The 14667-nt window shown below is 37.6% G+C and overlaps 1 protein-coding gene across 1 annotated transcript; it reads left to right on the top strand.

Moving 5' to 3' along the window:
* Positions 1 to 6295: 6295 nt before the first annotated feature.
* On the top strand, positions 6296 to 11705 carry isl1a (ISL LIM homeobox 1a). Its single transcript, XM_081365135.1, has 6 exons — positions 6296 to 6590; positions 7172 to 7361; positions 8093 to 8352; positions 9680 to 9966; positions 10274 to 10441; positions 10586 to 11705. Exons 1-6 carry the CDS (start codon positions 6563 to 6565, stop codon positions 10700 to 10702), a joined length of 1050 nt encoding a protein of 349 aa, XP_081221261.1. The 5' UTR covers positions 6296 to 6562; the 3' UTR covers positions 10703 to 11705.
* The last annotated feature ends 2962 nt before the right edge of the window (positions 11706 to 14667 follow it).

The raw sequence follows: 14667 nt of genomic DNA, 5'->3' as shown, positions 1-14667 counted from the left end.
ATCACACGACTAGCCTTGTCTGGTTACTAATAATGCTAATACCAATGTCAATGTTACTTAATATAAGTAAACTTACAATGAGTAGTTGAGTAGTAGTATGAGTACTTACTACTACTCAACTACTCATTGTAAGTTTACTTATATAGTATTTCTGCATGGCTCATGGAGACATGGAACAAACAAACAAACAAACAGCTCTAGTAAAAATAAACTTCATGCATCCATACCCATTGGTGGTACTATAAAATCTAAAACCACTGTGCCAAAGAAGAGCCTTGGCATATATAGTAACTAACTTAAATCTAATTTTGAATCCATTTATCAATCACTATTAATAATCGACACTGTTCAAATAATAAACTTATTACAGACATCTGAACATCCTCACTGTTGGTGCACCGAACTTGCTCTTCCATGCTGTTGTGTACGAAATTGTGTACGTCATTACTCCGTTGAAAATTGCTGTCGGCCATAGCCATGGGCAAAGATCCAGCAAGGGGACAAAACAAGAGGAGGTGGGAAGCATCACATCTAATCGTCTATGACACATCATCACCTTCATGGTGCCTCTCATTCCGACCGAAGCCGAGGCGAAAAGGTTTGTGGTGCTGGTGCTGAGTTTAGGCAGTAGTCCTGAGCACAGACCCAGGAACACCATCTGTCACTCTGGTGTCAAGTGGCACTTGTCTTCAGTGATTAGCATTGCTGCTTCAGGTACGCCACGAGTAAGGCAACCATATGGTCTGTGGCTCTGTGTGACCACAGTGACCCAGATGAGATCTTCACCCCTCTGGCTTCTCAATGATGACACGGAGTGGACAGCAGACTCATGTGTGAGCCGTTAATTCTGAATTTAAATTCAGGCGAAATTAAATAGAAACACAAGACCTTGATAAGGCCGTCTGGAGACGTCTTAAACAAAAGAGGAGCAGATTAAGCCCTTGAAGAAAAGTATCACTGACACCATATTCAAAGCTGAGAGGTTTTCAGTACAAATAATGCATCAATAGCACTTCTGTTAATGATAATTAGTTATTCGCAGTAAAATGGCCAAAACACAGGACACATTTCTGCCTAAAGAGTTTGCCTGGTCTTAATTACATTCATTAAAACATTTTTACCTTGAGTAACAAATAAAAATGACCTAAAGCCAAGGTCTTCATGGTGGGCAGTGAGTGAAACAGCTTTCATTTCTTTCCGGCTCGGATATAAATATGGCCGACTGCCAGTACATTGCAGGTACTCTGAGATAGTGTGAATATTATTGCTATCCACAAAGTGCAGAACGTTGGAGCTTCTGATGCATGTATAAGATAAAAACTGCTGATTTTAATGGAACACTAAAATAAAATAAAAGGAAATAAAGTTTCCAAATTTGGGTTTTTGCAGTAATGCCATAGAAGAACTAGTTTGGGTTCCCCTAAGAACCTTGCAGTACACAGGGTTTTTTTTTTGTGTGTGTGTGTAATGATATATTATCATAATCTAATATTTTCCACTATGAAGAACCTTTTATGCAATGGAAAATGTTCCCCTGGATGTTAAAGGTTCTGAATGGAACCATGGTTGCCAAAACCCCCTTTATTTTTTTAAAGTGAAAGCACAGAAAAAAACCCATCTCATACGGTCAATTGAGTATCATAAACAAACCAGTGACAGACTCTAGCCTGTAGCTGTTTGAGTTAATTAAAGTGAACTGATTAGTATCAGCCAAAGATACTGAACAATCTGATACCCGTATGGCTCATCTGACTGAGGAGGTTAATTAGAGAAGCAAAAGGTCTATCATTTTTCTGCAGCGATGCATGAAATGTAATAGACAAATAAACAAAAGCAGAAGCCTAAAATGACACATTATACCAAGTAAAACTTTTGTGATATTTATTTGCAAGATAAGTGAAAAAAAGATGGAAGTGCAAAACATAAACTCACCCATTTCAATGAAGAAGTAATAATATTCATTCTTCAAAATTAATATTTTAATAATAAAAATACAAAGCACAATGTTCCAAAAAAGGTGCATACACACAAAAAATGGTACAAAAGCTGTCACTAGGATGATACCCTTTAAAAAGGTTCTAGTACCATTTAGGTACTGATATGTAGCCTACACTTTTGGTACCGATATGTACCTTTAAGGTACTAATATGTACTCTTTAGGTGCCGCCCTTTAGGTGCCTACCTTGTGTAATCCTGCAGCTGTCCTCTATAGTGTTCCTCTAAAAAATTCCATAAATGGAAAGAAAATGTGATCCGAAGACACTGGATACGGCACCTAACAATGACAAAATCACTGATGTCTCTGTCATTGTGAGGGGGCAGAAGCCTCTTTTTAAAGCTCTATGATTTTCTTGCTGAAATGTGTGTTTTTAGCACTCTTCCTCAGAACATGCTAAACTGTAATCACAACGAGTCATTTTTAAAGACAGAGAAAATCTAGCGTGGACACACTCGCACTCACTGAAACGCAAACACACAGTTGCTTAGTGTGAAGAGATCTCAGCTAGAAAAGAAAGCATTAGGTCTAAAGAAATGATGACACGCGCGCATACACACACAAAGTGGCTGAAACGCTGCTCCTGCCATTCATCTCGAAGGACTCCTGCTGAGCTGTAAGAACCGACTGTGGCTGAGGGAGACTTATGCATCAAATCTAACCACCTAAATTTACAAGCACATTGAGACTTCTCCTCCTGAAAATGGCTGGGAGAGCACACTTGAGACTTCTTCTCCTGAAAATGGCTGGGAGAGCACACGCCGCTGCGGTCTTTGAGAACAAAACACTGCAACCATATAAACAACTCATTAAAGAAATCTATAACTGGTACCCTATAGTAATGTCACACATATACAGGCACCTTTCCAAGAGAATACATGCATCCAAGCTCTTCAGTCTGAGAGGCCGAGAGGTTGTTCAAAGCAACCCATCACAAAATAGATTTGCTTCTTCTCTATCTTTCTCTCTCTCTCTCCATACCTAGGGAACTAATGCATTCTATTGAACTGAATGACATTACATAAACTGTATTTTGTCAATAGCACACATCCTTCAGGTTATGCCCTATATCCTCCATTACCCCTCAGAGGCATTTCCAAATTCAGCCAAGCTGGTGAAGGTGATCAATGAAACTGGAGGTTAATGAGGTCATGATAAGGTTCATACTTCTATTCAGACGGCATGCAATGGTATACTAAAAACCTGAATTCTTAAGATAGCTCTAACATCATCTTAATTTATCGGCCTCGTTATTATTAGCACAATTAGAAACTTAATAAAAAAAACGACAGAAAGAGTTAATATATATTACCAAATTGGTAACACTTTACAATAAGGTTTCATTATCAGTTAACGTGAACTAAGAAAGAACAATAATTCTACAGCATTTGTTAATCTTAGTTAATGTTAATTTCAACGTTTACTAATACATTGTTAAAATCATTGATTTTATCGTAAAAAATCGTAAAAGTTGTATTTGTTAACATTACTGTGAATGAACATGAATGAACAAACAATGACAGTATTTTTATTAAATAACATTCACAAAGATGAATAAATACTTAAACAAATGTGTGTGTTAACAATGTTAACAAACGAGGGCTTATTGTAAAGTGTTACCAATTAAATAAATAAAAACAAATCCACAAATGTGTCTTGTTTGGCTCCTCCCCGAGCTGTTATCCAGTGATTATCATACAGTAAGGATTGTAGGTATTCTCGTTAAGAGTATGACACAGAGTAACATGAATACTTTAAGCCTTAAAGCAAATAATCATTGTTTTGAGATCATTGATGGATCTTCGTAGGTTTGAAATCAACATGCACAAGTAAAGCTGTCACATTATGATCGGAGACATTCCATCGTAAGCAATTAATCAGAGTGTTTGTTTCAACATAGTAAGACTGAACATCCTAGATTTGGGTTGGGATTAGGCTGTTCGTAATTATACATTTGAAATTTGATGATTTGGGTGGAGCATTGCTTACAAGAAAACAGTATATCCCAGCACCCACATAAAAAAAACTTACCATCATGACATAATGAATACATTGTCCCTCTTTTATAGTAATTGATCATAACGGGTAAAAAAACATCTGTCAACCAGTTAGCAAAATATAAAAAATCTTGCTTATTGGAAATGTTTAAAATGAATTAAATGAATGTTGCTGAAGAATATACCTTCACAACTGGTTTTATTCTCTTGTTATGTAATTCTTTTTGATGCACTTTTTGATGTTGAACTGAATACACAGTGTATATAAGGATTCATTCAAACAATGGTTTAAGGATTTGATGAATTGTGGTCACATTGTATTGTACAGCAATACAAATGCAAGCTGCTATAAATCACCCATCACTATTACACACACACACACACACACACACACACACACACACACACACACACACACACACACACACACACACACACACACACACACACACACACACACGTTTTATGGGGACTTTCCATTGATTTTTATACTGTACAGACTGTATATGTTATCCCCTTACATTAAACCTACCCATCAAAGAAAACTTTCTGCATTTTTACATTTTCAAAAAACATCACTTAGTAGCCTATGATTTACAAGGACAAGGATTTCAGATATTGCCATCTTTGTGGGGACATTTTGGCCCATTAATGTAGGGTTTACCAGGCCACACACATGCACACACACGTTTCAAATCGGTCTCGCTGAGATCTCGTTCTCCTGCTCAAATAGGGGAGTACCATGCTGGGGTTTAAGCAAAATGTTGGTATTGTCACTATACTAACAGGACCAGTGAACATAGTTTTTCCCCAAATGTAACCATACAGCTGTGTAACTGTGATCTTACATCTGATATATCTGGTAATCACAAGACAGAAACACGATGAGTATAACCTATTGTAGCAGAAACAATGCCTTCCATCATTTGAAATGTTTATTCTTTCAAATGAGTTTTTAATTCTCAAATAGGCTATTCGATGATGCACGAACCATTTAACGTGTATTAATGATCAATTAATTATTAACACGTATTATTATTAATATTTGAGCAGATTAGAGAATTAACAATGCAAGCTCTCGCCCATGTTTCCATATGTCTTTGTTTGGTGGGTTTGCTTTGGGTCATGTTGCTAACACAAGAGGGCGTGTTTGTGTCTGTTATAGCGACGCTCTGCTGACTGCAACCCTGCTGTCATATTTCGGCCACTTGGTTTGTCTTGTACATCACTGTCAATTGGAGACTTACAGATACGTTAAGATGGACTTTAATTTTTTTTTTTTTTTTTGTCAATTTAAAAGACATTTATAACGATTCAAAAGACATATATAAAGTTTTTTTTTTTTTTTTAAACAAACCACCAAAATACAGTTAGCCTAAATACAATGTTAATCTAAATGATTTGGGTTGAAGTGACAGCTCATAGTTTAACACCAGTACAAAAATAAAATAAAAAAATTCAGTAAAACTTGCCATGTCGTAAAAGGTTCAGGATATTTGGCAACTATGTGCTATATTGTTCAACCAATCCATCCCTTACATTGAGATTATATTAGTCTACCACGTGCCTCGCGCAGTTTAAAACGGTCATAATCTGCAATTATGTGATGTAATTGCGTTTTAGTTTGAATAGCGACAACCCTGAAATGTGCCATCGATTTCAATCGTGTTATGCACCTCTGCATGTGTGCAGCTGCTTAAACATAGCCTATAGCCTATGGATTTGCGCCTTTCCCTGCGAAAATCTGTAGCCACTGGTCGACGGAGATCCACTTCACATGTCCGCCAGTCAAAACAGAGATAGGCTACATCTTTACATCATTTAGCCTAGCCTACTTCATATAATGCATTATTTATCATAACGACTGGATATAAAATATCCTACAAGAGGTTTCACTTTAAAAGATTTGTGCGAATATGCCTATTTCAGTTGCCGTGAATATTGTTGAAATAATAGGTATAGCCTACTATAGCCTATTTGTGTTATTTTGAAGAAAGTTTTAAAAATTCTCATGACTGAAAACACTTGCTTCAAATTAGCATACTGGTTTAGATAAACATTAAAGTAGGCTATAGACTTTAAACATGCAATGCTATGAACAATGTTTTATTTAATTATTATTTGTCTCTCAACATTTTTCGGGTCGATTTAATTCCTCAAAAACGACAGAAATTAGAAAAAATGTATGAATGAAATAAGTAAAGTAAAATGCAACAACTCATCGGCCTGGGCTCCGAACAGCTGGTCGTCTTTCCATAACCAATCAGCTTCTCATAAAGGTGACGTATGAGTGTCCTACGTCAGACCAATAGAGAGAGAGAAGAGCCGAAGCTGACGGAGTTTGAGAGAGGGAGAGAGAGATAGGGACAAGAGTGGCCCATCAATGCTGTGACCAAGCACAGGAGCTCAACACACACCCCTAACTCTAATCGCAAGCATCTCGATTCCGGGAAGTCCTGCAACACCTCGAACCCTCGTCCACTTTCCCACCTTCACAGATCAAAACACGGGCACTAAGGGCCTTCTGTCCGGTTTTAAAGTGGACCTAACACCGCCTTACTTTCTTGACATGGGAGACATGGGGGATCCACCAAAAAGTAAGTTATGCCTTAATATCTATATATGTGTCTGATGACACTTACTGCTAAAATTGGCGATTTACAATGAACCATGCCTGTTTGCCGATCAATGCATGACTTTAGAAGTTTGTTTCAAAGTTGTCAACAGACCGAGGGGATCGTGACAAGATCCTCATATGGGCTAATACCACTCTTCCTCAGTTTAAATCACTACAAACGGGGCCTTTTCCAAGCCATTTAATATTTAATGTATTGTTATTATTATTATCATTAGGAATAAGAACGATTAGGCCAGCCTATAGCCTATGTCGGTTCTAATGTAACATTCTATTTCGGTCACTTTTCAGTCATACAGTTTTCAAAATCCAGTATCGTTTTTAGCATCCAGTATCGTTTTTAAACAATGTCATAATATCTTTTTTTCTACCCACAAATTTATAGTAGATATCACTGGGAAATTAAGGCGATTAAAAACTTTTTTTTTTTTTTTGGGCGATTCAAAACATACAAGAAGATTGTATAGTGCCTATAATTAAATATATATATATATATATATAGCCTACATAATTTAAATTTCCTATGCTTTCTCTTTCAATCAGAAAAGCGTCTAATCTCGTTGTGTGTCGGCTGTGGGAATCAAATCCATGACCAATATATTCTGCGCGTGTCCCCGGATCTGGAGTGGCACGCGGCGTGTTTGAAATGTGCAGAATGTAACCAGTATCTGGACGAATCCTGTACATGTTTTGTCCGAGAAGGAAAAACTTACTGTAAACGGGACTACATCAGGTAACGCTGATCATTTAGGTCATGTTTTAGTTTTCGAGTGTGGATGTCTGAATGACAGTAACCTCTCATTATTCACTGGTGCATTACGGCAGCATGCTGTCATTCATTTTTTTTTTTTTTTGTACTGGACAGCACCTATATGCTAATCTCTGGTCTTAAATGAGTCTGCAGTGCAATTACTCCACAATTATTGTGGGGCTTTGTTCATGTGTAGTGTTGCCGCATGTAGCTTAACTCTACAAAATTTCATCGCAATATTGATATAACATTTTTGACAGTATGAATGTAGCATTATTTTAAGAGGCCATGCGTGAGGGACAAACACCACTGTTTAAAAATACGCCAAAGAGAAGTGTCATTAGCCTATTACTTTTATTATTATTAATTATTATTAATGCTGTAATTTATTAGGCCTATTAATAATAATAATAATAATAATAATAATAATAATAATAATAGGCTAACAATAATTACACAAGGATTTTGATATTTACTAAATCATTGACCGACTTAATAATTAAGTAGGCTAAATTCTAGTGTGGTTGTCTTTTTTAAACCTTTGCATTTGTTGTTCTTACAATTATAATTTCGGTTAGGCAATCATATATTCAGTATTTTTATATTGTTCTCATGTCGAGTAGGCTAGCTGTTGAAATCGTTAGTGGCCGTTTATTTTTACCCAAACACATTACACATTATAATGTAGCCTACTTGTGTTTCTCTTTTTTCAGGTTATACGGGATCAAATGTGCTAAATGCAACATTGGTTTCAGCAAGAATGACTTCGTGATGAGAGCACGCTCGAAGGTGTATCATATTGAGTGTTTCAGATGTGTGGCGTGTAGTCGGCAGCTCATCCCGGGAGATGAGTTCGCTCTGCGGGAAGACGGGCTCTTCTGCAGGGCCGACCATGACGTGGTGGAACGGGCAACAATGGGTGCTGGTGACCCATTAAGCCCATTACATCCGGCGAGACCTTTACAAATGGCAGGTAGGCATACTATTCTACAACTTACAAAGCGTTGTTTGCTCAAGGACTCGGGGGATTTGGCTATTTGTCTGAGGGAATTTATATAGCCAAGACACAAAGTTTATGAACCTTTAAAAAAAAAAAAAAACTCGTTCAAGACAAAAAAATAAAAAAATAATGGCATTATATTTTAAGAAATTAAAACTTATGATTAATAAATGTTGTGCCATAACCATCCGCGAATTATGTTATTAACAAGCCAACCACAAGAGTGTGATGGTTTGACAGCATTAGGCTACTGGTTTTATTCCTGTTTGTCCGTTTTTAAGCTAGGCTATTCATACATGAAATACATATTCTCTGCTGATTAGAGTTCAACCACGCGTCAGCTTGTAGGCTACATGTACTTGAGAAATAAAGGAGATCTTTTCACAAATAGAAAATGTCATTTAATCTTAAATGTTGTTATGCTATAGAAATATAATAGTACGATAATAATGTATCATGTGTGTATGTGATTAGCTACTGTAAGAGCATTTGGCAGATGTTCTAAATAACTGTTTATTAAATTAAACTGATATTACAAATCAGAGTTGTTGATACTCCACATTTAAAGGCCCCCTAAAATAAGTCTTATACGCGTTTAACTCGCAAATCTATTGCTGTTCAATATTCACTGCAATAATCCACCTTATTTAAAATCATGTAAACCACCACAAAATCAGTTGTTAATGCAGGTTTATTGATACTTGTTTTCAAGTCATGTCTTGGGCTGCACAGCGCGCGCACCTGATTATTTAAAATTCAGAGGTATGCACATTGGTTTAATTAAGTGTCGTAAACCTATCTATCCGAGTCATACTCGCCCTCCAAATTTATTGCATTCAGCAGGAACATAATTGCCAGAAAAGGGATTGCAACCATGGCTGCATTTCAAGTTCATTAAAAGGAAACTCTCTTCGCCAATACACGCATAAAAATTGCATCTAGCAAGAAACACATTTCTACGGAAAGAAATGTCTAAAACTTATTTGTACGCTTATGGAGAGATTTCCTCTCGACCCCGGTCTCGAAAAAAGACCATCAAATATATAGAAAATATGAGATAACTAACACTCCGTCTTTCAGTGATTTTTTAAATGTATTGTTGTTATTATTATTATTATTTCACATATTTAGCCTACATCCACCTTAGATGGCCCTCGGGTACTTCCGACATATTCGTTTAAATTACTTGTTTGACCGCTGGACAGCTGACCGCTGGATTCGCAGTCTTCACACATTCAGGACATTATATAAAATCACTTTGCATTCAACAATTATTCATTTCGTTTCGTTTTTCTTGCAGCAGAGCCCATTTCGGCACGTCAGCCTGCGCTTCGACCTCACGTGCACAAGCAACCTGAGAAAACAACCCGCGTCCGGACAGTCCTAAACGAAAAACAGCTCCATACCTTGAGGACTTGTTACAATGCCAACCCTCGACCCGACGCCCTCATGAAAGAGCAGCTCGTTGAGATGACGGGTCTCAGCCCGAGAGTCATCAGGGTTTGGTTTCAAAACAAGCGCTGCAAGGACAAAAAGAGGAGCATACTGATGAAACAACTCCAGCAGCAGCAACCCAACGACAAAACGGTAAGATTAGAGGCTATAAATATTGTTAAGCTATAGCCATACAATAAAATAGCCTATAGCCTAACTCCGTATTGCATAGGTCTTTAATTTCTTTATATCATGTCGTTCCAAAACTGTATGACTTTCTTTCTTCTGTGAAACATAAAAGATGATATTTTGTTTACCATATTTATAACTTTATATATATTTTTTTTAATAAAGTTTGTATGTATATTCAGAACCTTAAGGTCTTGTCTTGTAGTTATGGCGATTTCAGTTATGGTCTCAGAACATCGAACTTCTATAAATTATTCGTGGTCATCTGCAGAACATCCAGGGGATGACGGGGACTCCAATGGTGGCGACTAGTCCAGAGAGACATGACGGTGGTTTGCAGGCAAACCAAGTGGAGGTGCAGAGTTACCAACCGCCTTGGAAAGTCCTGAGTGACTTCGCACTGCAGAGTGACATCGACCAGCCTGCTTTCCAGCAACTGGTGAGTGCGCAAAACTGTGCGTAAAGATATAATAGCCTACCAGTAGCCGTATTAAAACCACCGCTAATAAAATGAATAATAATTGTAATAATAATAATTGATCAAACAATAATAATAGCGTACTCTTTAACTCTTCCGTTTTAGGTGAATTTTTCTGAAGGAGGGCCAGGCTCGAACTCCACAGGGAGCGAGGTCGCGTCAATGTCCTCGCAACTGCCAGATACACCAAACAGCATGGTAGCAAGTCCTATAGAGGCCTAGGCGAGTGGATTATCTCCTGCACCTGAAGTTTGGGAAAGGACGTGTCCGGGAAGCAATCTCAGAGAGAGGCTCGAGAAGTTTCTTCCATCCCTGTCATTTCGGGCCGCTCCTGAATAAAAACCCGTTTACCAACTGCACGAGGCCTCTATATCGAAACAACCCCTGGTTGTATTTATACACTGTGATGACAATCATGGGATTTAAACACACTCCAACCTAGCAAGTCCAACGAGTGTTGCGAAAAGACCATTTAAACTCCAGCGAAAGTGGATCCAACCGGCGCACGTATTTACACACCGAACTTGACATGATCATTGCAGTGCTCCGCGGCCGGGTGGACCTGGTCGGCTACACTTTTGCCAAAAATCCCTCTACATTTTTTTCACTTTTATGACAAATCAATGGACCTCTACGGATATAAGACGCAAGAGAACGTAGTCTAATATATACATTCATAGCCTACTTGTGTGCGCAACGTGAGTAGGCTAGTCTATAATGAAACCAAGACTGTTTATTCTGTTTCTATAAAAAGATCGAAATGGACAAAAAGAGGGTAGTATGGCAGCCGAGGTCTACTGCGATTAGTTTTGTTATATGGTCTCTTTTCAAGAACTAAAGCATTGCAACAAGGTATAGGCTACCTCTATTTTGCCACAAGCTGTGTGGGAATTTCATGTGTTTGTGTCCGTCCAAGAACTTTTTTCTTTCCCAAAGATGTGTATAGGTTTAAGTTAAGTTAAATATGACTGATTAGCTCTGGAGGTTTCGTTTTGTTCCTGTATTACAAAATATTTTATTATTTATTGTCGAAAGACATGCCACTTTTGTGTACTTTTACTTGCTGAAGAAGTAAAAAGGGAGAAAAGAATATTGTCGACTCCGAATGATCTATCATAATTGACGTGTCCTGTCGTTTGATCAAAGACTGATGTAAGAACAACGCCATATGTAGAGTTATCTTCAGGAATATTTGATCAATAAACATTTGACGTGTACTGTAAGTAAACGGTCGGACACGTGGCGGTTTCTTAAATGTGACCATTTTGTAGCCTGTTTCTCGCATGTCAATTTGAGGTTTGCTATTATAATAATATATCGCACAAACAGAGGCAAGATGCTCGTTTTATCATATAATGTGATTAACAGCACTGCACGCTAAAGCACCCTTAAAGGGACAGTTCACCCAAAAATGAAAATTCTGTACTAGTTAATCACTCAGTGGTCTTTGAATACATAGCATTGAGAAAGAGGAGAAAATCAACCTCAGCAGATGGCGTGTTTCACCACTTAGATTAACAGTGACTACACTGGAGAATCACCATGTTATTCATATGCATGTTGATCTGCAGCGAGCTTGCTAAAGTAGGCTACAAACAATTAAGTAACAGAATTAAACATCAATATACAACTCTACTGACTTTCATGCCAATTGCCGGTACAATGACCTTGACAATGCCTCTTTACAGGCCCATGACTCTGGGCATAATTCCACTGAGCTTTTTCCTTTGTGCAGACAGTTGCTGAAAATCGAGGTAATTTGGATGCTTAACAGGCTTATCTGTAATAATATAAATTATCTTTGCGTTAATCTTTTATTATTGTATACCTGTATTATTATATACTGTACATTCTTCTAGCAAATACATTTTTTTTTTTACTTAAAGGTAAAAAGACTGTCAAGAGGGGTGGTTTTACCAAACTAAGATAGCTATTTTTGCATTTTCTATTTGCATTCCAATTAAAAGTAAAGGCAAATTGAATTAGCCTTTCAGTTAAGCACAATACTATAACAATGTCAACATTACATTAGGCAATATTAGATGATAGTCCTTATAAGACAAATCTAAACATGCAAAGCTTTACTCATTTATGAATGTCTATAATCATTTCCTATTATTACATAACTCTAAAAAAGTAATTTTGTCATGTCAAGCAAGTAAATAGTTTTTATTTTCATTAAGTTTTTATCATTATTAAAACAAATTCCTTAAAAACAAGATGACCATTAGCACATTTAGCCTTTTAATGTTAATTCATTTTAATTTTTTTTTTTTTAAGTAATCAACATTTTTTTTTTTTTTTTTTATAAATATAGGCCTATATTTTTCCCCCTTTTTTTCGGTTTGTTTTGATAATGTGAAAATTCTTTCATGGTACTGTTTGTAGTTGTCGATAAAAGTGTAGCCTTTTAGCACAACCCCTATGACAGCCAGGTCCATTCAGCTGGAACTGTGGCTCGTTGCACATTGGGATTCAGAGTCACATGTTGGTGAGTCAGAAAAGCTGTGAATGTGACCATGATTGAAGAAAAATGAAAGCAAATAGGAAATAGTAATATCTAGCGTAACACAGCCAAATTTGTGATGCTTCACTGTTTAGGTCATTTGTTGAGCAACGCATTAAATGGCATCGAACCTCTGCGAAGCACCGATCCCCTGTTTAAAATGTCAGCTCTTTTCTCTAGTCCTCCACAGCTAGAAGGCCGTTGGGTAGCACAAAGCCTCCTGATAGAATAGTTCCCAAAGCTGGTCGAGCCTCCCGGACTGCATTCAGATTGCTGACTTACTGGAACAAAAGCAGCACTGTACCTGGAGGAGGCTCCATGGAACAATCACAGTCTCCTGGATGAGACCCGATTGCATTGTGAACCGGGCAAGCAATCCCTCCCCAAGGTCCAAAGCCTGACCACAGAGTCACAACACCAGGGAGGCTGGTGAGCTCAACCCACAATTGTTCAGCGGTGGCAACCAATGGCAGATGGTTGACGGAACTTTGCTGTAATTTTATACGAATATTACTGTATATTAGAAGAATGAGACTTAAAAGTAACATTATTAAAAAACAAAAATGAAAATTAATTTACTCACTCGCATGTTGTTCCAAACCTGTATGACTTTATTTGCGACACACAAAGGAAGATATTTTAAAGAGCATTGGGATACAAACAACATCGAAGCTAACTGACATTCATTGACAGCCCAGACACACACAAAAATAAAAACAAAGTCAAGGTAATGATGACAGAATTTTAATTTTTGGGTAAACTATCCTTTATTTTTTAACAAGGAATCCTATATGAAAGCAGAGGAACAGTATCTTTTTTTAATCTCTTGCTCAAGTGTTGGTCAAGGAGGCTGTGCTACTTGGCCATTTATAAGTCCATACCAGAATAGATAACATGTATGAACAGTACATGTTCCTAACCTGAAACAACAGGTGGAAAATTATCTATGGATGAAAAGTTGATCAGTCTTATCAAGAGCTGCACTATTGGCTTGATTTTGATAGCAACTGAGTTTTTGCTTATAGGGATTCTCAACCACCACCAACCTAAAACCCCTCTCAAAAAAACTCTCATGTCATTCCAAACCTGTACGAACACAAAAGAAGATATTTTGAAGAAGGGTTCAGTTGGACAAAAAAAAAAAAAAAAAAAATCTTTTATGTTTCACAGAAGAAAGAAAGTCATACAGTTTTGGAACCACATGAGGGTAAAATATTGACATTTTTGGGTGAACTATTCCTTTAAGAGTTTGGATGGACAGAATGTCTGAGGAAAGCTGGCATTTTCAACATTGGCTGTTCTGGAGACTTTCAGAATCTGTCAGCAGATCTAGAGAGAGAGAGTGAGAGGGAGAGAGAGAGGTGCTGCTTAAGCCCGATCCTCTTTGGAATGTGTCGATGAAGAGGACACTCCAAGTGTTACTTGTCAGCATGGCACGTGTGAAAAAAGGATGCTAAGAGGTACGTCGTCCTGTGAATTGAGCTTTACAGATCCACAGGGCAATCACGCTCAGGGCTGAAAAGAGGCCCAGAAAAGCCCAAGTCTCTTCACAGCAGCCCCCTGGGCCGACTTGTCATTCTTTTCCAGGGGCAGAAGCCGTCAACCCAGCCTCATTGGGAGTATGATGGCATAAAATGACATTGACATACAGAGAAGGAAACTTGGTGGTGTCGAGTTTGGT

The sequence above is a fragment of the Scardinius erythrophthalmus genome (genome assembly GCF_964197995.2).
Source record: "Scardinius erythrophthalmus genome assembly, chromosome: 5".
Classification (NCBI taxonomy): Eukaryota; Metazoa; Chordata; class Actinopteri; order Cypriniformes; family Leuciscidae; genus Scardinius; species Scardinius erythrophthalmus.
This window is presented reverse-complemented; position numbering and strand designations above follow the sequence as displayed.

Bases quoted from the DNA above. Each gene is read 5' to 3' on its own strand.
- isl1a (XM_081365135.1), top strand. From the start codon at position 6,563: ATGGGAGACATGGGGGATCCACCAAAAA. The intron at 6,591-7,171 runs GTAAGTTATGCC...TCTTTCAATCAG, and splicing joins CATGGGGGATCCACCAAAAA to AAAAGCGTCTAATCTCGTTG. The intron at 8,353-9,679 runs GTAGGCATACTA...TTTTTCTTGCAG, and splicing joins GAGACCTTTACAAATGGCAG to CAGAGCCCATTTCGGCACGT.